The sequence below is a fragment of the Dermacentor variabilis genome, chromosome 3, assembly GCF_050947875.1.
Source record: "Dermacentor variabilis isolate Ectoservices chromosome 3, ASM5094787v1, whole genome shotgun sequence".
In the NCBI taxonomy this organism is placed as follows: Eukaryota; Metazoa; Arthropoda; class Arachnida; order Ixodida; family Ixodidae; genus Dermacentor; species Dermacentor variabilis.
The window spans coordinates 7,174,074-7,197,056 of NC_134570.1; the positions used below are offsets into that span (position 1 = coordinate 7,174,074).

A 22,983-nucleotide genomic window follows, 5' to 3' on the forward strand; every position below is an offset into this window, starting at 1 on the left:
ACAGAATAAAGATAAAGGTATCGCAGTTGCAACCGAAAGGCGAAGCATCGATTGCGATAGCAAATAAGCAGACAGCTATACGAACTAAGCATAGTAGTTTTATCGACCGTATAAATTTGGATCTATGCGCTTATTATTTAAAGTAACAATCATGGTGTCGGCGCGCACAGCAAAGATCGCACTCAATGACCGCGGACACTCGTTGTCAAAACGCTGGCGTGGGGAAGCGCGGCAGCAGCAACGAGCGAAGTGACCTTCGTGCTGTCTATCACTTCAACGTATACTGAGCGGCGAGAACGCAGCACACACAAAGGTATGAGCCGTCGGCGAACCTAGACTCTGCAGATCGCTTTTAAGACAGGGTGCGCGTGACCGCGAAATAAGCAGTTGCTGCCGGAGTACAACGCCACTCCCTCTTTCCCCCGGGACGATGCGCGCTACGGAAGACAGCGCGCTGCCTCCGCTCTTTCCTCCCTTGCGCGCGCCAGATTCAGCCGCGGAGAGTCGACTACCCTCGCGCGCTTCTCGCAAACACAGCCTACGGCGCCCGGCGACGGCGACGGCAAAAAGGCGTCTGTGTCCACATAGTGTTATCCCAATAAAAATCAGGATCACGCCAACAGCTTTCACCACCGAGCGCGAATTGGGAATCGCTATTCTCATAACCACCTCGCGAATACGACGAGCGGCCGGCTGGGGGTCTGTGAATTAGCAGTTTTGCTGCAATTAATAGGCAAGGCTCGGTTGCACTTCGAGAAGGCGGGTGCAGAATCTTCAGCAAGTGACCTGCCAATATGCAACTCAAGCAATTGCTTCACATGCTGTTTGTCTTTTACCGTGAAGCTGTATATGGCCAGCTGATTTGTCAGTCCGTCCGTCTGTCGCCTATACGCCGAAAACTCCTCCGACGCAACCCCATGAGCATGCACGAAAAAAAAAAAGAGAAGAAGAGGCACGCGACTGGCTGCGCCAGTATGACGTCGTTGCTCTCCATCGCAGCCGAGTGCGCGCGCGAATCAATTTCTCTCCGGCTCTGAAATGGTTAGACCACACGTCATACGTACTCCAGAGAAGCAGGAGGCTTTCGATCAGCAACGCCGCGAGCAGAAATAGGAACGAGCTCGTCTACGCCTTGCCGATGCTGCTGCCCGGGCACAATAACAGGCTCGTGCAACCGAGCGCAAGCAGCAACTGCGTACCGAGGATTCGGCAGCCTACCAAGCCATCGTTTAATGAACTATCGGGATTAACCCAGTGATAAACAACGGGGACCGCACGTTTCAGTTACGCTCGTTAACCATCTGCACGGAGTGCTTGGGTAGTGACTTTTTTAGCCATCTCGCTGCCTGAGGCATCCACAGTCCCCAGCATGATTAGGTATTTGATGCGGGTGTGGCTGATGTCGCTTACTATGTCGTGCGGGGCTAAAATGTTCGAAGAGCTTGAAAGGACAGTTTTTGAGTTTTCATATTTAGAAATAATATGCATACTAGATCATCAGCATACCAGCCGCACAGGTTGGCAATTACAGAATGGACAGTTTGGACTGGTTCGGCTAGCTTCACCAGCTCTTATGGCGTGGGAGGCTAGGCTACGTCGAATCCAGGTAAATGGTCATTCAACCAAATAAGACACGCGCGTCATGCCTCTGTACTTAGCCCAGTTTCCAGGAGTCGAAGATACGCATCTCTTAACGTAAGAAACAGTAAACATGCAAAACATCCTAGCGCAGTTGAGCTGAAATTTCCGATATACATTTGCAAGCAAGATAATCTTCTTTTTCACCGCCACTATGCTTTGCTTTGATTATGTAAATTTATCCAAGACATTATTTTCGTTTGCTGCGAGATACCTATTAGCAAAAGTATTTGACTTCTAAAAACACTAAACAACGCCACACCCCTGTAGGCATTTCACGGCGATTTGCAGTAGATTACATATCTGACGCATCTTTCACAATGTTGTTAAAATGTCTGTGTACGTGCTACGACCTAGATAAGAGCTCCTTGTGTTTTTCGGAATCATGATGCATAGCAATAAATTCACTGATCTCCAAGCAACACGTCACGACGAATTTAGTTTTCGAGCTTATAAAATGCATGTAATATTGCTACGGAACAATATGTGCGATCACGAAAAGGCGAGCAGTGTGAAGACGACGACGACGATTAGAAGCTAGCGCGGGCTGGTGCCTCTTGGCCAAGGACAGCGTATTTTCTTGTAAATATACTTCTACATAGCTTTTCGTCTGCGTCTTCCTACGTAACATATCTGGTGGAGGTGGACGTTCCCTGTACCACGTCACGGAGCTTCGCAGTGGACGGTACGTCGAGCCTTCCTTCATGGCTCCTGGCGACGACAACCCGACTCCGCCGGCTCCGACACCTGCTGCCACTTCGACGACCTACATCACTCTCCCCGCTCCCCGTGATCATGGCGTATTCTCGGGCAAAGATGGGGAAGACGTCGATGACTGGATCAGCCTGTATGAACACGTCAGCCGCAATAACCGGTGGTACCCTACTATTATCCTCGCCAACGTAGTCTTATACCTCGGTGGCACACCTAGAGTTTGGTATCGCACGCACGAAGATGAGCTCACCTGTTGGGATTCACTTCAGACACAGCTTCGAGACTTGTTCGGCAACTTGCCGCGCAGAAGGCGCTTTCTGGCCGTGTGCAGACGTCAACAGAGCCCTATGTCACGTACATTCATGACGTCTTGGCTCTGTGCCGCAAACTTGACACCCACATGACTCAGTCAGACAAGGTTGCCCACATCCTCAAAGGAATTGCCGATGACGCCTTCAACTTGCTCGTTTGCAACAACGTAGCGACGGTGGATGCTGTTATAAAAGAGTGCCGCCGCCTGGAACTTGCTAAAAGCCGACGTATTCACCAGCAGTTTGTGCGTCTGCCCAACACCCCAGCAACATCTTCCTGTGCCGACACTCCTCGTCCCAACAACACTGCCGATGTTACCAGGATCGTCCGGCGTGAGATCGAGGCCGCCATTCCGGCTGCCTTCGACTCCAGTCCCACCAACACATCTGCAGTCACGGTCTCACTGATCCAGGCAGTTGTCCGCCAAGAGTTCGAAAACATGGGTCTTCACACCATCTGCTCGGCCCATCGTCCTGATACCCGCCCGGCTTCTTCGATTCCGCCCCGTCCCGCATCTTCTTACCCACCACGTTTCCGCAACCCATCTGAATGGCGCACTGCTGATGACAAGCCCATTTGTTTCCACTGCCATCGAATCGGGCACATTTCTCGGCACTGTCGCAGTCGCTGGAGTTCCCCGACACGGTCTACTTATACTGCCTACTGTCGCTCCCCAGGTGGCCCTTCTCGTCCCTATGCCGCACGCTGCGATAACGCCGCCGCTGATTCTCCTGCACCGAGCCGCTCCTATTCCCGTTCGCTTTCGCCCCAACGACGACAATCTCGCTCTCCCCAGCCCCATCGCTCCTATTCGCCGACTCCCTTCGGACGCCGCTCCCAGCCGGAAAACTAGACGATGCAGCGCCTCGAGGTGACGCTGCATTGCTCCCTACGCCGCCAAATCCTCTACTGACGTTGCCCACTCATCTGAACCTTCTTGACGTGCAAGTCGACGGTGTTTATGTGTCTGCACTCATAGACACTGGGGCGCATTTGTCCGCAATGAGCGCTAACCTTCGTAACCGGCTCAAGAAAATTATCACGCCCGCCACGACACCTGTTGTCCGTGCCGCCGATGGCGGAACAACCCCCGTAATTGGTATGTGTACCGCCCGCGTCTCCGTCGCCGATCGCTCAACAATCGTGCTATTCACAGTCATCGCCCACTGTCCCCACGACATCATCCTCGGCTTAGACTTCCTCTCCGCACATTCTGCTCTCATCGATTGTTCCGCCAGTACCCTCCGCCTTGACCTGCCTGTTCTGAATCCTGCTGAACCACACACACCCCAGTCGCCTCAGTTCCGTCGACTTCGTTCGCTTGCCACATTCGGCACTGACCTACGTTGACCAAGTGTCATCCCCACCAGTCCCCGACGGTCACTACATCGCGGCTCCTATGCAAGACGTCCTCCTTACACACGGGATCACAGTACCTCATACAGTTTTATCTATTACGGCGAATCGCGTCTGTCTGCCAGTGGTCAACTTTGGCTTGACGACACAAGTGCTACCACGCGGGGTGTCTCTGGCCCAGCTTTGCTCATTCAAGGATGACACAGTAGCATCCATTGCAGTAGACGACACTTCATCCGATACTCCTCCACCATCGCAGTCGGCAAATTGTACCATCGCTGACTTACAGAAAATGATTGCGCCCGACTTGCCGTCCGAGCACGCTCGTGAACTCTACCGCGTTCTGTTTTCATACCACGATATCTTTGACTTTAACGATCGTCCTTTGGTCCAAACTACAGCTGTCAAACACCGCATTAATACCGGCGATGCCCCTCCTATTCATCGCCGCCCGTATCGAGCGTCACCAGCTGAGCGTCAAGTTATTCACGCAGAAGTTCGCAAAATGCTTGTCAAGAACATTATTGAACCATCATATAGTCCATGGGCGTCACCTGTTGTACTGGTCAAAAAGAAGGATGGCTCATGGCGCTTTTGCGTGGACTATCGGCACCTTAACAGGGTTACCAAAAAGGACGTGTATCCCCTACCTCGGTTTGATGAAGCCCTTGACTGCCTCCACGGTGCTCGCTATTTCTCCTCTATTGACCTTCGCTCCGGCTACTGGCAGATTGCCGTGGACGATCTCGACCGCGAAAAGACTGCTTTTGTAACACCCGACAGTCTTTATCAATTCAAAGTGATGCCGTTGGGTCTATGTAACACCCCTGCCACTTTTGAACGCATGATGGACTCCCTTCTTCACGGTTTCAAATGGTCCACGTGCCCGTGCTACTTGGACGACGTTATCGTATTCTCCCCAACGTTCGCTACGCACCTCGAGCGCCTCTCAGCAGTCCTGGGCGTTTTTCGTCGAGCCGGTCTGCAACTCAACGCATCGAAGTGTCAATTCGGCCGTCGCCAGATTACCGTCCTTGGACATCTCGTTGACGCGAACGGAGTGCAACCGGACCCAGGCAAGATCCATGCTGTTGCGCACTTCCCTGTTCCGAAGTGTGTCAAGGATGTGCGCAGCTTGATCCGCCTTTGTTCGTACTTCCGCCGTTTCGTGAGAAATTTCGCCGCCATAGCACGACCACTAACCGAGCTTTTGAAAAAAGACGCCCCTTTCCAGTGGGGCGATAACGAGGCCTCTGCATTCTCACATCTAATCGACATTCTCACAAGGCCTCCCGTTCTGGCTCATTTCGATCTTTCTGCGCCTACCGAAGTCTGTACTGATGCCAGCGGTCACGGAATTGGCGCAGTACTGGCACAACGCCAGCGTGGCCACGACCGTGTTATCGCTTACGCCAGGACGCTCCTCTCACCCGCGGAGCGCAACTATTCCATCACTGAGCGTGAGTGTCTGGCCCTAGTTTGGGCGGTTGCGAAATTCCGCCCATGCTTATATGGCCGACCCTTTTCCGTTGTCACAGACCATCACGCGCTTTGCTGGTTATGCTCACTGAAAGATCCTACAGGAAGACTTGGTCGCTGGGCCTTACGCCTCCAAGAATATTCGTATACTGTCACCTATAAATCTGGCCGACTACACAAGGACGCTGACTGCCTGTCTCGCTACCCGGTCTACAAGCCTGACGACGCCGACAGTAGTAGCGCCAACGGCATTTTCTCTGTGTGTGCCTTCGCTAACATCGCCGATGAGCAGTACCGAGACCTATCGCTGCGAGCACTTATCGACCGTCTGCGCTCTACACCTAGCGACGCATCCGTTCGCCGATATGTCCTCCAGGGCGGCATTCTGTATCGAAGGAACTTCCTCCCTGACAGTTCTGATCTTCTTCTTGTCGTGCCAAAACAGCTACGACAGACTGTGCTCTTTGAGATGCATGACGCACCCACTGCAGGACATCTTGGGGTAACCCGCACGTACGGCAGCGTCCGCCGCCGCTTCTATTGGCCTGGTCTCGCTCGCTCCGTTCGACGCTATGTTGCTGCCTGTGTTCCCTGCCAGCGTCGGAAAACACCTCAGGTTCTACCTGCCGGTCATCTCCAGCCGACCACCGTCCCTGTGGAACCGTTTTTTCGTGTTGGATTAGACCTGCTCGGTCCCTATATCGATAGTCGCGAAGCTAATGAAAAAGTGCGGTCACGCCAGATCAACGCTAAGACACTAGAAGTATTCCGGCATCATGTTATTCAAACCGAGTGGAATCACGTGTTCCGGGAAAAGGATCCTAACTTGGCATACAATGTATTCATGTCTAAACTGATAAAATGTTATAATGATGCTTTCCAGGTATCTGTAAGTTACGTAAAACGGCAGAAAATTAGAAAAGTCTGGATAACTAATATCTTACTTAAAAAATAAAAAATAAGAATAGCATGTACCATGGATTTGTAATGACACGCGACATAAATGTATTTATTGAGTTTAAAAAGTACAGAAATCAGCTAAATGGTGAACTAAGGTGTGCTAAGTTCAGATATTATGAGAATTTATTTTGCAATATAAGTAATGATTCTAGGAGAATTTGGAACGAGGTTAGAAATCTTTCCGGTCGAATAAAATAAAACCACGTCCTTCTAGCATTCTAGCTAGTCATTCTAGCTAACTCTAGCGGCCTTGGATACAGAGAGGTTGCAACTGAAATGAACGATTACTTCGTTACTAGTTGTGGTTACGATGAGATATATGATGACGATGATCCAAGATTATGGATAAATGACCGTGGTTTACCTAACTCCATAGTTTTGCATTCAATTTCATGTCGTGAGACTGAAGAATTAATAACCAAGATTAACAACTGTGCGGCAGGACATGATGACATCAAACCTATGCCAATAAAATACGCTGCTGATGTGATATCGCCCGCGCTCTCATACATTATTAACTTAACTTTCTCTACTGGAGTCTGATCAACTGAAAATAGCCCGTGTGTGTCCGGTTTTCAAAGGTGGTAATGACAAAAAAATTGCAAATTATCGGCCAATATCGGTATTTCCGATAATGTCGAAAGTGTTTGAAAGTGCTATTAATATCAGATTACAAATTTTTTAAAGAAGTATAATATCATAAGTGAGGCTCAGTTTGGCTTTCAAAAAGGCAAATCCACCGAGCTTGCATTACTCGATATTAAAACTGAGATACTAAATAATTTCGAGTCAAAGCTTTACACGCTGGGACTGTTTGTAGATTTCCGTAAAGCATTTGATACCGTGTGTCAAGGCGTTCTTCTAGAAAAACTTAATAATTACGGCGTCCGTGGTATTGCCAATAGATTACTACAAAATTACTTGACAGACCGTTACCAATATATAGTTATTAATCAGGAAACATCCTCGCATGCTAAGGTCAACAAAGGTGTCCCACAAGGATCTATACTCGGTCCACTGTTATTTATAATTTACGTAAATGACCTGTGTCGCATTCCGAATTCTCCTAAAATAATTATGTACGCCGATGACACTAACATTTTTTTTACTGGTGCTTCAATTTCTAACCTTGAAGGAAGTGTAAATACCTATTTAAGTAAGCTGTCTTGTTGGCTTAAAATCAAGAAGTTACGGCTAAACGCGAGTGAAACTAAATACATATTGTTTGCACCTATCAATAAGCCACGGAATATTAGCGTAAATGTTTCCTTTGAGGGGCAGACGCTTCAGCAAGTTAAGGTTCAAAAATTTCTGGGCGTATGGTTCCAGGAAGACCTGCCTTGAAATGAACACGTAAATAAATTAGCATTAGAATTAAGCAAAAGTGTTGGATGCATGTACAGGTTAAGTCGATTATTACCACTTTGGCTCAAGAAAGCGCTATATTACGCGCTATTCTATTCCAGGTGTAAGGTCGCTCTGATTGTTCGGGTTCTTAAGTGTCACGAATCGGCCACGTGCTTTGTGCATAGAGAGGGGGTTCACTTGCCCCCGTGTCAGCCGGGCGACAGTTGCTGTGTTATGTGGGGTCACAGGCACCGCGCGGTGTTGGGTGACGCGTCGCGGCAGGTGCCAGGTGGGCGAGTGCCGATTCCGGGAAGTCGGCATTGTGCGCACGGTGTTGGCAGTCCGCCGACGGTCACACGAGTCCACACAGACCAGCCTTGAAAGGGACCGCTGTACAAGGTATTGTGAGTGTGGCTCCCGAGTGCCTGACTAATTGAAGGCGCCGCCGAGGTTAAGAAGGGCTTAGCAACTCTGACCCCGTTCCGCATGCAGTGAGCATGGACCTAATCTTCTACGCGTCCGGAACGCAATCGCCAGCCTTGTTGTTGGGTGCGACTGCCGGTGTGGTGTCGAAGGCCAGCTTACAGTGCACGCTGTAGGAAGGCGGTGCACACGTAAAGAGTGCATTCGGACGACGGCGTCTTGGAAACACGCACTCGGAGAACTTTGTCTTGTAGACAATAAGTTTGAAGGACAAGGAGAGCCATCAGTCTCCCACGCGGACAAACTTTGAGTACGGCCGCACTACGTGGTATCGATGCCCCTGCTTCCGAGACATTTGCGGCCTAGACGCCGTTGGGATTTGAAACGGTCTAGCGATAACTTGTTCGGGCCTGGCGTGTTTTGCTGAGCCCGTCACTAACTACGCAGAAATAGGGGGCATCGGAGTTTTAGGGAAGAAGGGAAAGAGCTTTGTTTTCCAATATGTTTATTTTGAAGAGTAAGCCCATCCCTGTGGGTTGTGGCTTAACAAACGGTTGACTCTGATTGGCAACTGAATCTGTGGGACGGGCTAACGGCCCTACCGCCTTTCTTTTCTTTGTATATTTGGGCTATAAAAATCGGGACGACATGCTGTCCCTCAGACTTGGCTGAAATCAGGATTGCTGATAGATCAGTGAGGCTCCGTGCTATGTACGTTAAAACGAGTCTGGGCTCTAACAGTCATTGAGACAGTCGAAGAGTGAGACTTTGTTTCTCAATTGTTCAACTTTGTAATGTATTTGTTTTACCTGCCATGTATATAGAAAAGTTTGCGTATAAATATTTCTTGTACATCTGATCTGCATCGCTTCCTGTCTGCGTTTGATCAACAACTGCCGATCATCGTCCGAGAAGCTTCAAGTTCCAACGGTGAAGCGAGGACGGAGAACGAACGAAACTTTACTCCAGGTTTAGTTACTGCGTGTTGATTAGGGGCACAACGACAGCACAGAATTATACCACATTACTCACATTTCAAAAAAGGTACTACAAATATGTGAGGGATATTATGGTCAGCCGCAAGGTCTCAGCACGCGTCCGCTATTTACAAAACATTTCATATTGCAAGCTAACCAAATCTATTACCTCAAGCTTTTTCTGCATATCCAAAATAATAAGCTATACCCCACGTACAGTTCTTCTAGAAGTGTTCAATATTGCCTCCGTACACAAAGTATAAGAACAGCAAAAATTAGAACTACCTATGGTCGGCAGCATATTCTGCATCAAATACCCAGCCTGCTTAATAAACTTGGCAATATTTTAGACTTGAATAAACAAATTTCCAAAAATAGGTTTAAACGAGTTCTCCTTGGAAATTGCATTGAATATGTTTAATTACTGTTTAAGTGTTGATTACAATCTCCATGTGTATTGACTTTTTTTATCTTACTCAATGTACACTGTGTTTTATTTCTTAGCACACATTGTTTCCTTTTTCTTTTTGCTGCTTGTCACAATAGATGTACGTCGATCTGCTTGTTTTCTTTACTCTGTGATATTTGGTTTTTTTGTTTTTTTATAGCTAGAGACAATTTAGATTGTTCAATGATTATCTTATGTCTGCTTATGCCTGCTTGCTGAACTGTATCTCGGAGCAAAAACCTCTGTCAGGCTGTATAGCCTTTTGCTTTTGCTTCGATTTCTGTTGATGTACAGAAAGAAATCAATAAATAAATAAACCTCAAACCTCAAACCTTTCCCACGTCATCCTCTGGGAACAAATGGGTAGCCGTCGCGACTGATTACGCCACCCGATATACGCTATCACTCGGGCTCTCCCTACCAGTTGCGCCACTGACGTCGCGGACTTTCTCTTGCGTGACATTATCTTGCTTCATGGCGCCCCGCGACAGCTGCTTACTGACCGTGGTCGAAACTTCCTCTCGAAAGTTATCGCTGACATTGTGCGTTCCTGCTCCATTCAACACAAACTGACTACCTCATACCATCCTCAAACCAATGGCCTGACAGAGCGGTTAAATCGTACTCTTACCGATATGCTGTCCAAGTACGTTTCCAAAGACCACCGCGACTGGGACATTGCCCTTCCTTACATAATATTTGCGTACAATTCTTCCCGGCACGACACCGCCGGATTTTCTCCATTCTATCTACTGTACGGTCGCGAACCTACCTTGCCGCTAGACACGGCACTTCCTCCTGCTGCGGTCTCAACAAGCGAGTAGGCGCGCGACGCCATCGCCCTCGCCGACGATGCACGCCAGCTTGCCCATGCTCGACTGACGGCCTCACAAACCACTCAGCAGTGCCAGTACAACGCCCGCCATCGTGACGTACAGTTTTCGCCTGGTGCGCTCGTGCTCCAGTGGTCGCCCTCTCGTCACGTCGCACTTTCAGAGAAGCTCCTTTCGCGATACACAGGGCCCTACCGCGTGCTGCGCCAGGTGACGCCTGTGACTTACGAAATTGCTCCTGTGGGTTCAACCTCGTCCTCTCCTCTGGCATCTAGTGATGTCGTGCACGTCAGTAGGCTCAAGTCATACTACACTGCTTCCTAGTCCGATCTTTAGTCGCTCCAGGACGGCGCTTTTGCAGCCGGGGGTAGTGCTACGGAACAATATGTGCGATCACGAAAAGGCGAGCAGTGTGAAGACGACGACGACGATTAGAAGCTAGCGCGGGCTGTTGCCTCTTGGCCAAGCGCAGCGTATTTTCTTGTAAATATACTTGTACATAGCTTTTCATCTGCGTCTTCCTACGTAACGATACTCTTAACGTAAGCCGTAAGCTGTCGTTATCGCGCTCTTTAAGCTGTAGTATATTTATGTGACTTCTACAACATGCACTGCTGCCTCCTGGTTTCGTGTTCCATCTGGTGAAAATAGAGGAAGCAAAAAGATTGTAGCGCCAAGGCACTGCGCTCCCAGAACGGCATTGCTTTTCTGCCAGTTATTTGTAACAAAAGCCGTGGCGCCATAGGAGCCTCTCAATCAATAAACAGCGAAATTATCTTCGCTATTTATTGATTTAGGTACTTCAGTGTTTTCATGTCGAAGGTTGCGTCCATTTCGTTTTTTCTAGTTCACCCATGTCACCTCTAAATATCGTCTTTGCTGAGCAACCAACCAATGACCATTTCCATAACCGTTAAAGATGAAGGTAACAACAATATTAATCACTACTACTATATACTACTACTACTACTACTACTACTACTACTACTACTACTACTACTACTACTACTACTACTGCTGCTGCTGCTGCTGCTGCTGCTGCTGCTGCTGCTCCTACTACAACTACAACTACTTCTAATGTTCATAATGACACGTGAACATGTTTATATTTCAACAGTTACCGCTTTCAACCAGTTAACACATGTATGGTAAACATCATCGCTCGGTGCAGGACGCGCCTGCATGTATCGGAAGTTTCTCTAATATTATCGATGGTTCTATCCACTGTCTATCGTCACCGAACCTTGTGTAATCTGATTGTGTGCGCGACGCGAATTGTGTAGTACTTCTGCAACCCACCGGGCACCAGTGATTAGGCTGGGACCTTCGACGAGTCATGCGTCAAAGTCGTGCATATTTAGAGCGCAACTCTAGGCGTCCGTTCCCGCTGCGAGCGTCGGCGTCGCTCGAGCAAACGAGCACAGGGAAGGATGAAAGCACGAACACGCAGCGCGCATGAAAGAAAGACGGCGATAGCAAAAAGAGCGCGAGGAGGAAAGTGGAGGAAGAGGGAGCAGCGGAACCATGAGGCGGAAAGCAAGGGAGGAGGGTATGGTGAGAGCGTAGTTAGCTGTATTGTGTAATTACATAATTAGTTGCTCATTAATTTCATGTAATTACTGATTTCTTTTCACGAACAAAGCTGGAACGCAATATTTATCATTTAAAATATGAAATGAAACATTTTACCATGCACCGAACTTTAGGGAAAAATTTGGAGGACGCTCAAGCTTCGCCTTTAAGAGTGGAACGCGACATCATTCAAAGATCCCTGACGGCTTCTCACACTTCCCGGCGACGGCAGCTCATGTAACCGTAACGTTTACCGGGAAACGCTGGCGGCGAACGCTATGCACGAAGGCGAGCTTTCCGGTAGAAACGTGGCTTCTTGCGTGAGCCGCGATGTGGCGGAGGCGAGTGACATCTGGAGGTGTTCCAAGGAACCGGCCACGCCGCTTTATGGACTTAGAAGGCGCGTTTACATGAATGCGACAGTGTCACATTCTAGTGCATTTCAATCGCATTTCTAGCGCATCGCATACATGTAAACAGCGGTAATGCGCTAGGAGGGCGCATCGTATTAATGCGCCTGGCGAGGGTAGATTTACGCGCGCGAGTCGACTCTCGCGGAGCATGCAAACGCAGCATCGTCGCATTAGGAACTATGGGAAGGAATTAGCTGCGGGACTGCCGCGCCGGTGAAGCTGCGAGACAACAACGCTAGAAGCCGAAGCAAAATGGCGTCCCCCACGGCAACTTCGCTCGCCGCAGCGTGCTCAACGCGGAACTATTTCTCGGCAGCCACCAACGTGCACTCAGCCCACTACCAGAAACCAGTTACACCGGAAGTCGGCTATACTTCCCTTATACGACACCATGTGGCGCTACATTCTCGCGAAAGAAATTTGGCCCGAAATCTAAGAAAGCATTGAGGGAGGTGGTGAGCAAAATGCTAGTGGATAGTAAAGTACCTGACGAATGGAGGCTAAGTAGGATGAGAATGATATATAAGGGAAAGGGGGACAAAGCTGACATAAATAACTACCGCCCTATAACAGTGACGTCAGTGGTTTACAGGGTGGTTATGCAGATTATAAATGACAGACTGCAGGCATGGGTAGAGAACGAGAGGGTACTTGGAGAGCTACAAAATCTGGCTCGGTACTAAAACGTACCGAGCCAGATACCAGGAGGTAGATTTGGTGTGCGAGGCGTGTGGAGAGGAGGAGGAAACGGCTGAAAACCTGATACTTGCTTGTAAACAACTTCACCCTGCAGTTGAATCTAACGGGGAACTATTCAAAGCTTTGGGTTTTAAAGACAGTGAAAGTAGAATAGACTTTGAACAGGTAGAAATAACTAAACGGAGACTATCTGATTGGTGGATAATATCAACGCAAAAGTAAAGGAGTAAATGCATAGGTATGCATGCATATAGAACCATTAAAGGCTAGGTGGCGCGCGCCGCCGCCGCCCGATTCAAAGGGCTGAGCCTCAATCAACCATCCATCCATCCATCCAGTTCATGCGCTACATGTAAACGGCGTCGCATCGCCTTTCCCAAATGCGCTTGGAAATGCGATGCGCCACTGTCGCATTCATGTAAACGGGGCTAGAGATTTGCACGCGCCGCCGCGCGCAAATCTGGGAGGCCATGGCCGCTCTATGATTGGTAGAAACGCTGGAAAAGGGGTTTGAGTTTTCGTGTCACAGAATAATGCTGTCTCGTATATTCAAAAATCCCACGCTATCATGTCTGTAGTTTGTGTGTAAGTCACACTTTACGATTTTTCTACATATTTTACCGTGAAAATTTAATTACTTCAATAACTTCCTTGCGTCACATGGAAGGCCTGCGTGGTTGGGTATGCGTGGTTCGATATTATTTTTGCCGAGACAACGTCCGACGCGGGATCTTCTGCGACGCGGGCCCCTTTGCGCATTAAAATAGCGCGCGCAGGCGGGCTTAACGCTTCGACGCCGCTGCACAAAGCCATTCTGTCTGCTGCTTGCAGAATTTGACAGTATCATCTGTCCTTATACGTCAAGGCGCGAATGCGCATCATAGCAGCACATTTGAGTCCATGAGGTTTAACATGATGGACACGATGCCCTTTCCTGTCATTTCAACGAAGCACGAATCTCCTGTAATGCAGCTTCGCCGCAACGCAGCCGAACAACAGCGCCCAGGAAAAAATTTCACCCTGCGGAATAAAACCAAACTGGACTCACATATAGAAGGTGACTTAGAGCATGTGCCACTAGAGGGCAATCAGCGGATTAATTCTGGCTGGGATGCAATAGGCTTTTATAACATCACCCCGTGCATTTTAAATGGGGCTACAAAAGTGTTACAGGAGAAAAATCCAACCAGCGGAATTAAACTAGACGCGAAATATAGCGTGAAACCGTTGTCGGGATTAAGTGCCTAAAGTGCAATTTAACGAAAAGATTATCAGTGCTCAGCAAAAGATTTTTTTCCCATAGAGTTCAGCCGACCGCATCGCCCCAGGGTCGGCTTCGGCGCACTACTCGATGTTCTTGATTCCTGGACTTGTAAAACATATAATACTTCCACTGCATAATATCTGTTAATATAAGTCGAGAGATGGTTCGAAAACGCTATGCTAGAAAAGTAGGCAGTGTGTCTCTCGCAATTAGTTCCTATATAAGATAAATGAAATTTATTTTTCAATGTAAACCTTGCCCAGCGTAACTCCGCTTAATCAATTGCATGTTATAAGATTTTAAGCGACTAATAAAAATATGGCGGAAAGATTGAATAGGTACAAGTGTCGAATTGTAAATATGTGGTAATCGCGAAGTAGCTGAGCAGCACTGCTACGAAATGGAACAAATGTGATAATCCTAATAGAATACGGGCAGACAGAGCGCTCGCCGGAGCCTCGTTTCTTGGCTGTTCGTCATCATCTCGCTCGCGGCAGAGGCGCGAAGTTACGCCATCCAATGATCGCGTGACAACTCTGACACCAGACAAAACATCACGACATGCGGCTATCTTACTCTCTCCTTAATTTTTCATAAGGCCACATACGCACGTACACTTTCTTCCTGTCATCACCAACTTCCAGATAGTCCGTACGTGTCGATTGCGATGATTTTCATACCAGGGGCACATGCCCACAGCGGCGGATTGGCGAAGAGGCAAGCCGTACACATATCATGCCGCCAACTGTCGTAGCCCTCCTCCCTACCATAGTTTTTCTATTTGTTTATTTACCAATTAGTCGTTTTTTATTTTAATTCACGGTTTTCTTCTGATTGCTCTTTCCTCACAAAAAAAAATTACTTCCTAAGTTGCCACATTCAAATTGTTAATTCCCTTGTTTTTTATCCACCTAATTTAACCACCCGATTCATGGCCAATCCCTCACTGTAAATATGCGCCACAACCACTCAGGCCAACAACGACAACAATTAGCTCTTTGAGATGGCCGCCGCGCGTTGATGATGATAATGATTTCCATACTATCGCACGTACCCACAACGGGGCATCGGCCAAGAAGCAGCCTGCGCATTTAAAGAAATTACGATACTCCCTAATGGAAATTTGAGCGCAGCTCTATACGTGTTTTCATTTCGCGATATATTGGCTGGCGCGGACAATCTCTCTCGTGCGGCACGTTGCAGACAGAGCGAAGTCTGCCGCGACTGCCTCGCCAATCGGAAGATCGCGAGAGGCAGCGCGTGGGCGACGCGTGGGCGCGACTCACAGCGACCGCCGCGGACAGACCTCCGCTCGTGCAGCGCTTTGTTTCCATATATAGTATCGGTAGCCGCACCCGCCGTGTGCCTTATCGATGGCGTCATCGGTGAACAGAAGACGCGCGCTACTCTAGCGCCATGTCGTATCCATCGGCGCCCCAGAGCCCGTCTTGCGTGGCACTACGCTCTTCTCGCGCTTTCGCCATACCCTCCTCCTCCGCTTTTCGCCTCATGGTTCCGCTGCACCCTCCTCCTCACGCTCTCGACGCTATCGCCCGCTGCGCTCCGCGTTCTCTCTGGCATCGTTGGCTGTGCTCGTTCACTCGGTTATGAGTGACGCCGAGGGATGCCGAGGCACGCCAACGCTCAACGCAGGAACGGGCTCCTAAGAGCTGTGCTCTAGCAAATAAGAAGAAATTAGTGAATATAAGCCAGTATAGCATTTCTCCCATTCCGTAGCACGGGTGAACACTTGCGCGCACCAAATTTATTTACGCCAAAGATGAAGGAATGAAAAGGGCAAATTTAGAGCATTTTATTAATCGCTTCACGAAAGCTTCGCATCACATAGATTACAACATGTGCGTTGGATCTGCATAATTTGTTTGTCAAGAGAGCCTCAAGAATCGCATATCAATTCCCCCATTTGCAGAATTAAGCTATGCATCTAACACCAACGATTGCAACGTAGTGTATTCTCTATGAAATCAATAGTATGCACTCGCGTTCTATCTGACCGTAAAGTGAAAAGGTATGCATGGATGAGATGCGCGGATGCTCTAATTCTTGAAATACGAAATATAAGTCCAAACCAGAAATGGACGTAACACTTGGAGTGCGCACATAAGTTTAGTATGACATTGAAATTGTCACATGAAGTTGAAACACGTTAGTGGTTGCTGTTCATCAGTTTATTTAGCCCACAGTTGGCAGGACTCGCAGCTTCTCTGAAGTATAACTGTAATGTAGCGCAATCACGTTATGTTCTAGGTATAGCAATATATGTAAGCACCTGTCATGTTCTGTCAGTACGACCACACGGCAGCAGAAGTTGCAGGCCGGACGTCGCGGGTCCCTTACTTTAACAAAACATGCGAATGGAAACTAAAGATCAATGGCGGAAGGGGCCCCATGTATTGAGGCACACCTCGACGAACCACAGAGCCACCTTCAAAGGTTTGTCTTGGCGCTTGCGCAATGCCTCGAGGAATTAATCTGCATATTTAGTGGTCGACGCGAAGTGCATCACTCAACAGCGATCGGTAACGTGCCTCGGCAAACGGGAAGGAAATACTGGCCTCTCCAACCCGCAGGTTGGGCCTGGAGAGTTCACCAATTCCCACAGTGAGGGTTCGTGTGCCGACGAGTTGGGCCGCACACGTTGGAACCACCACTTATACTTAGGCGGCAACAGCGCTAAGTAAATTATCTTCATAATTCCCGCGTGCCCCAAATCCACGTTCTCATCCGCAGGGACCAAGGAGCATGCGCCCGAGCCAAAGTAAGCTACTCTCCCTTCACATCCAACCCCACCGAAGGGAGACTGCGCCTGCGCTGTTCTCGCGCCTGTCTCTCCCGCTCTCTCCTGCAGGCGTCGCAGAGACCTCTCGTGGCCCTTTGAGCATTCTCGTCACAGTTTTTGTTTTCCTGAGTAGCTCAACACGCTTCAGGCTCACTGTTGGGAGTGAGGTATACGAGACCAGGCTAGTTGGTGGCCCATTGAATTGAACAGCGCGAAACGAGACCTCTCTTGCCGACCTTTGTCTCGTTTCGAGCTGTTGAACAAGATCACTCTCGGGAGCCGCTAACCATACTGAGTTTCTAAAACAAGCGAACGATTCCCCGAAACTTATTGTTTCCTGCACTGTGTCATTGGAGTTTGTCTGAGGGTCCTTTCTTATTCGGCGAAGCAGCAGGAAGAGTTATCTTTCTACATGCTATTGCGATTCGGGGAGCGGGACGAGAGACGGACTCTTGAAGCGGATGAGGAGGGGACGAAAAGCGTTACACAATATTTACATATAGCGGCTAATAGCAGGTAATAGCATAAAGTAGCGAAGAAGAAGAGCGCACCAAACCGACTGGTGGTGACACTGTCTGCTAAAAATGGGCCGGCTCTGCCTAAATTCCTTTTGGCGTCCCATCGTCGGCAGGGACGAGGCAGGACCGGTGCTTATGTCAACCTAGTTGCTTTCCTCTTTCATCGAAGCATGAGAAGTCCAAGCTGCATAAAACCGGTCTCCACGGCAAGGGTCAGCACTTATGTGGAATTCTGCAGGCTGCCAGCGGATTCGTCGTGGTGCTTTGTGCCTGCGGAGTACACAGTTCGACCCACGAAAAGGGCTCGGCAGTTTTCTAGAAGTTTGTCGGTTGTCACCAAGGGCAACCACTTCAGAAAAAGGAGGTAAGGTGGGGGACGCACCCGTTGCCTCGATGTAGGCACGCAGTGTGGCACAACAATGCTAAGCGTATGGCTGAACACCTCGAAATATGGCGTGCTTCGGTGAATGTGCCGTCATGAAGCGCCTAGATACCGTAAATGAGTACACTATATAAAAAAAAAGTTGCTCTCGATTACGGGGAAACCTGCTGGTGAAATGTTCCAGCCCTCGTCTCCGTAATTTGAAAATGGAAGTGACAGTAAAATGAAAAAAACCACTAATACGCAATATCTGTTATGTTACGTAGCACGTGTAGTGAGCAGTACTGACTTATGCGTAGTTCACGAAACAGACCTACAAAACGCACGAGTCACTAAACTGCTCCAAGAACTCACAAATGCGTCAGATGCTACGCTATGGTTCTAAAAAATCAAAATTGTAAATATAAGAACCGAAAATAGGACATAAAAACGACAAGACGTCTGAAAATTTAGGACACGTACGAAAGATCAGCTCTACAGCATACAGTACATCGCTATATTCTGAGTCACACAGACTGACCCGGTGAATACCTGTACTTTTTTTGTCTTCAAAAATGAAGTCTAATTCACTTGCGCATATGAAATCTGTTTGAAGACACTTACAAGCAAGAGTAAATTTGCTCACAGTATTCATGACAAAGTTGACAGCCAAATATGACAAATTCATTACCGCGATAGCCAATCGAAGACCTACGCTCCATCCGCACGGCCTTAACCCCGCGTGCGGACGTGCGGAAAACTGCACATGTAACAGACAGATGCAAGAATTGTGGTTTACACTGGTTAACACGAGCAACGTAAACTGGAATTCGCGCCCCTGTGTGCAACCTGTACAGCTTCCCGCCCGCGTGCGCCACGCGCGCGGTACGCCATGTGGATTGAGCGTAAGTTGGCCCTTGTTTATATTTATGCTTTACCAATACGCTTGCCCAGAGTGGGTAGCAGCCATCGGAACATGTAGACGTCGGTGTATAAGCATTAAAGGTTTCAGCTTGTCAAAACTTGTTGCCGTTTGCGGAAACCGGGTTACCGAAGACGTAAAATTGGGCAGACAGGTTGGTGGCGCCAAGAAAAATTATGGGATTTGACAAGCCAAAACCACGATCCGATAAGACACGCCGTGGTTGGGGGCGCCCCATGAATTTTCGCCACCTGCGGTTCTATTAACATGCACCTAAATTCACGTACACGGGTGATTTTGCACTTCGTCCCTATGGAAGTGCGGCTTGATGCCGCGACCTCGTGCTCAGCTGCACTAAGCAACCACCGCGGCTATTGGTGGTGCCACCTGGTGGCGCACAGCTCAAACGCACAGACCTAGCATTTGCAAGTGTGTACGCGACTGCGCTGCGTGTGTAAATTTTCGGCAGCGGCGTGATGGTGAACAAGACGCCTCCTTTCTTCTTTAGGCACGCAGACACGCAGAACACGCAGACATGTCTGAGCGATTGCGGTTAGACGAAATGCCACAAGATGCCGTACGCATCCCCGATAACGCGTTATATATGTACATATGTCGCATAGAGTCGCGGACAAGCCCTGCAGAGGCCGAGATGCTCGCATTGCCCGACGCCTTTGTTCGGCCGAGGCCTGCGGGTCGCCGGAGCGCGCCGACGCGCGGTTGAACGCGCGTATCGCGCGCGTCGCTCAGCCGGAGCCAATTGTGTGCAGTCGAGCGGGCAGCGTGGACGCACGGCCAGCAGGCTCCTCCGAATAAGCGTTTCCTGCTTTCTGCTATTCTGCCCGAAATAAGGAATCGGCTAGCTTGTACCGCAGCGCGTTCTGTATCAGCGTCTTTAGACGATGAAACTATTTGTGATTATCGTTCGATTGCCGCTAGGGACGTTGGAAATTCGGTTTATCAAAGAATATGGCTCGGTTTCGATAGGCGAGAGATGACTTTCACATGAATGATGTGGAACAAGCCCTCACAGTGGTTCCATGCACCACTATAAAATAGAGGCTGCAAGATAAACGCAGTACCCTTGTACCCGATCCCTCAGAGAGTGGCAAACCGTGCGAAAAACTGTTCGGAGACTAAACACAAAACGACGACGTCAGCTTGAGCACAGGCAAAGGCTTTTGCTGCCTTTCATCCCAGCAAGTTGTTACTGGGCGGCAAAAAAGAAACGTGTGGGAAGATCAACATTAATTACTCCATATCAGTGATGTAGTATGCGGATGCTGGCACCCACACTTACAATATATTGGCTCACACCTGTACAGACTTGGCGGGCACATATTTAAGATTTCTTACAACATGAATGGATAAGACCAACCAATAAATATGCATGAGCTAGTTAATCGAATGGTGCTACAATTAAAATTTATTTTATGGTGGTTAATCTTGGTTAATCTGGTGACGTCACGGGAGCTACGTTGACCAAGTGTTCCTTAAAATTCTGCGTTCAAGTCACTCACTTTGTTCTGCAGCACAACGCGTGTGGCATATTACCGTCATTCCAGGCACTACACTAACTGTTTCAGCGAACACTTTCAAAATTTTTTAAAGGTTGCCTGTGGCAGATGGCACAATCATATTTGATCAGCTGGTCTAATCGAAAAGGCGCACATTACAATGCACAATCGAATAATTAACCAAACGTACCTCATTAAGTTCTAAGTAATTACAGTACGGCGCATGTTGCAATTTATAAATTCTAGCCGTGGAGTTCGCAAGGCGGATCCACTTTCAACGAATTCTCAGGATGACACCAGTTTCGATATATTAATTCCCGAACTTTCCTGAGCTATGCATTGGCGTTCCAGTTACTTCTGTGCTTTAATGCATAAAAGGACGTTATCTTAATAAGGTAGCTGAAACGCGAATGCATTTCTGCGCAAATTTCGGGAAATAATATCTCGAAACTGGTGTCATATCCTGAGAACTCGTTAAAAGTGGATTTGCCTTGGGAACTCGACGGCTAGAGCGGTCGCGCTGAGCGTCGGTCGCGTTGAGTCGCTTCTAAGTCGAAAGTCGCACCTCCTCAGGTCACCGGTGTGATTGAGCCTTTAGTGTTACCGCTCTGCCGGCCGAGCCACGGCAGGGCAGCTGAACGGGCGCGCAACGAATAAGAACTTCTGACATAGCTACTGGGAAACAAACGTCCCAGCAAGTCTCGATTCTTGCTCCGTGATCTCGACGCAAGAGGTCACGTGTTGGGCCACCACTAAGGCTGACTGCGTGACGCAATGCTCCCTCCTGTATTCTCCCTTCCTCCATGGTTTCGGCGCTCGCCGCGTGCCCCGTGGTGGCCGCCGGCACTCCGCTTTGCTCCTCATTCTCCCGCGTCTACCCTCCCCCGCTTTCCGCCTCATGGTTTCGCTGCACTCTCCTCTCCGCTTTCCTCCTCCCGCAGTGAAGGCTGGCAAGCTTACCGAGAGCGCCGCGTCGAGGGGTCTTTCATGACCATGACTTCCGTGATGTCACCAAACTTGCTGAAGTACTCCCGTAATCCTTCTGTAAAAGTATACAACAAAAGGAAAACCTTCATGAAGCACAATATTATAGAGGTTAAAGATCAGCATTCTCTCTCCCAATATTTTCCACAAGTTGAACAACTTTTCGGCGAGCAAGCTTGTTAATAACTTTGCGTTATGAATACTGTAACGGAAGTGCAATAACAAGTAGGCACTTCGTCCCTCGCATTTACGCACCTGTTATCTGTACTGGCACATTTGCAAATTATCTTTTTTAAGAACAGCCTAAAATGGCAGCAAACGCTGGTCTTGCGCGTGCAAGCGAGCTAAAGGAGCGTCCTTCTGCCTTAATTACCCCCGTGCTGTGAAGGCTAGCCAAGCAGGGATCACGGAGCTTTTCGTTCGTGAGTGCTCGTTGACAATCGCCAGCTGCCTTCGCTCGCATTATGTCCAGTATTAGGAATGGCTGGAATAGTTTCTCTCTCGAACAATACCAGCTTTCTGTGCGTCCACGCCCACAGAAGGTTAGGGCTATCTCTGGTTGTCCTGGTCATACATAATAAGTGCATGCACAATACCACTCTTTCGGGGCTAGTGTGATTTCTAAAATATTAAAGGCAATAGGAACCCGGGCAGTTTGCACACCACACTAAGTGTTCGGCATATACATTTCTTGTACGTAGCTTTCAGTTGACCATTGAAGGCATCCGCCACTCAATTTCGCATTCGTACCCATCTAAGTTGCAGTTGTTCGCTGCATTTTGCTCACTTCGTCCGCAGAACAACCAGCAAACTTTTTTTTTTTTTTGCAGACATCCAAAGAAACCTTTCTCTTACGTAAAAACATCTCCAAACTGAATTACCCGCAACGACCTTGCAAAGTTCCCTTTCTCAATTCGTGCCCACCACGCACGTCGTATTTCGAAAATCTCAATGCTGGCGTGGTCGTGAAAGAAGGCGGCACTTCCTCCTGTCGCATACGTATCTAGTCTCAGGGAAACAATGGCACGCGCACCGTTGGCGGCTGCTGTCAATCTCGGCACATCCGCACCGACCGGGCGGCGCGAACAGGCGGAGCCGCATTGATCCACGAGAGCGGGGACGGTGGCTGCCGTCCCAATTAACGCGCCAACGCCGGCCGCGCTGCGGGAAAGCGTGTGGCGCGGCGTGCTTCTCTCTGCGTCGCGCGCCGCGTAGAATTGCAACACCAGCGGCCAAAACAATGTGTGTCGTGACCGAGCCGGCAGGCCATATTGCTCCTGGAGCGGCGACATTTATAAAACGGGTCTTTGATCTATTTGTTTAGTGAGAGTGGCAATAGCGTCAGCATGTCGCCGCTCAACCTGCAGACGGGAAGCGTGAACTGGCTCACTAACGCTCGGCTCACTTCTTTCTGCATGGACGCCAATAACACACGAACTAGCAAAC

The 22,983-nt window shown here is 48.9% G+C and overlaps 1 protein-coding gene across 3 annotated transcripts in view; it reads right to left on the minus strand.

The window, feature by feature from the left end:
* Rbp6 (RNA-binding protein 6) overlaps positions 1-22,983 on the minus strand; it is a 1,084,430-nt gene that overhangs the window by 895,381 nt on the left and 166,066 nt on the right. For all 3 annotated transcript variants that reach the window (XM_075684111.1, XM_075684110.1, XM_075684112.1), the window contains exon 3: positions 21,514-21,595. In XM_075684111.1, the coding sequence (XP_075540226.1) occupies positions 21,514-21,595 (82 nt within the window). The remainder of the gene's footprint in view (positions 1-21,513; positions 21,596-22,983) is intronic.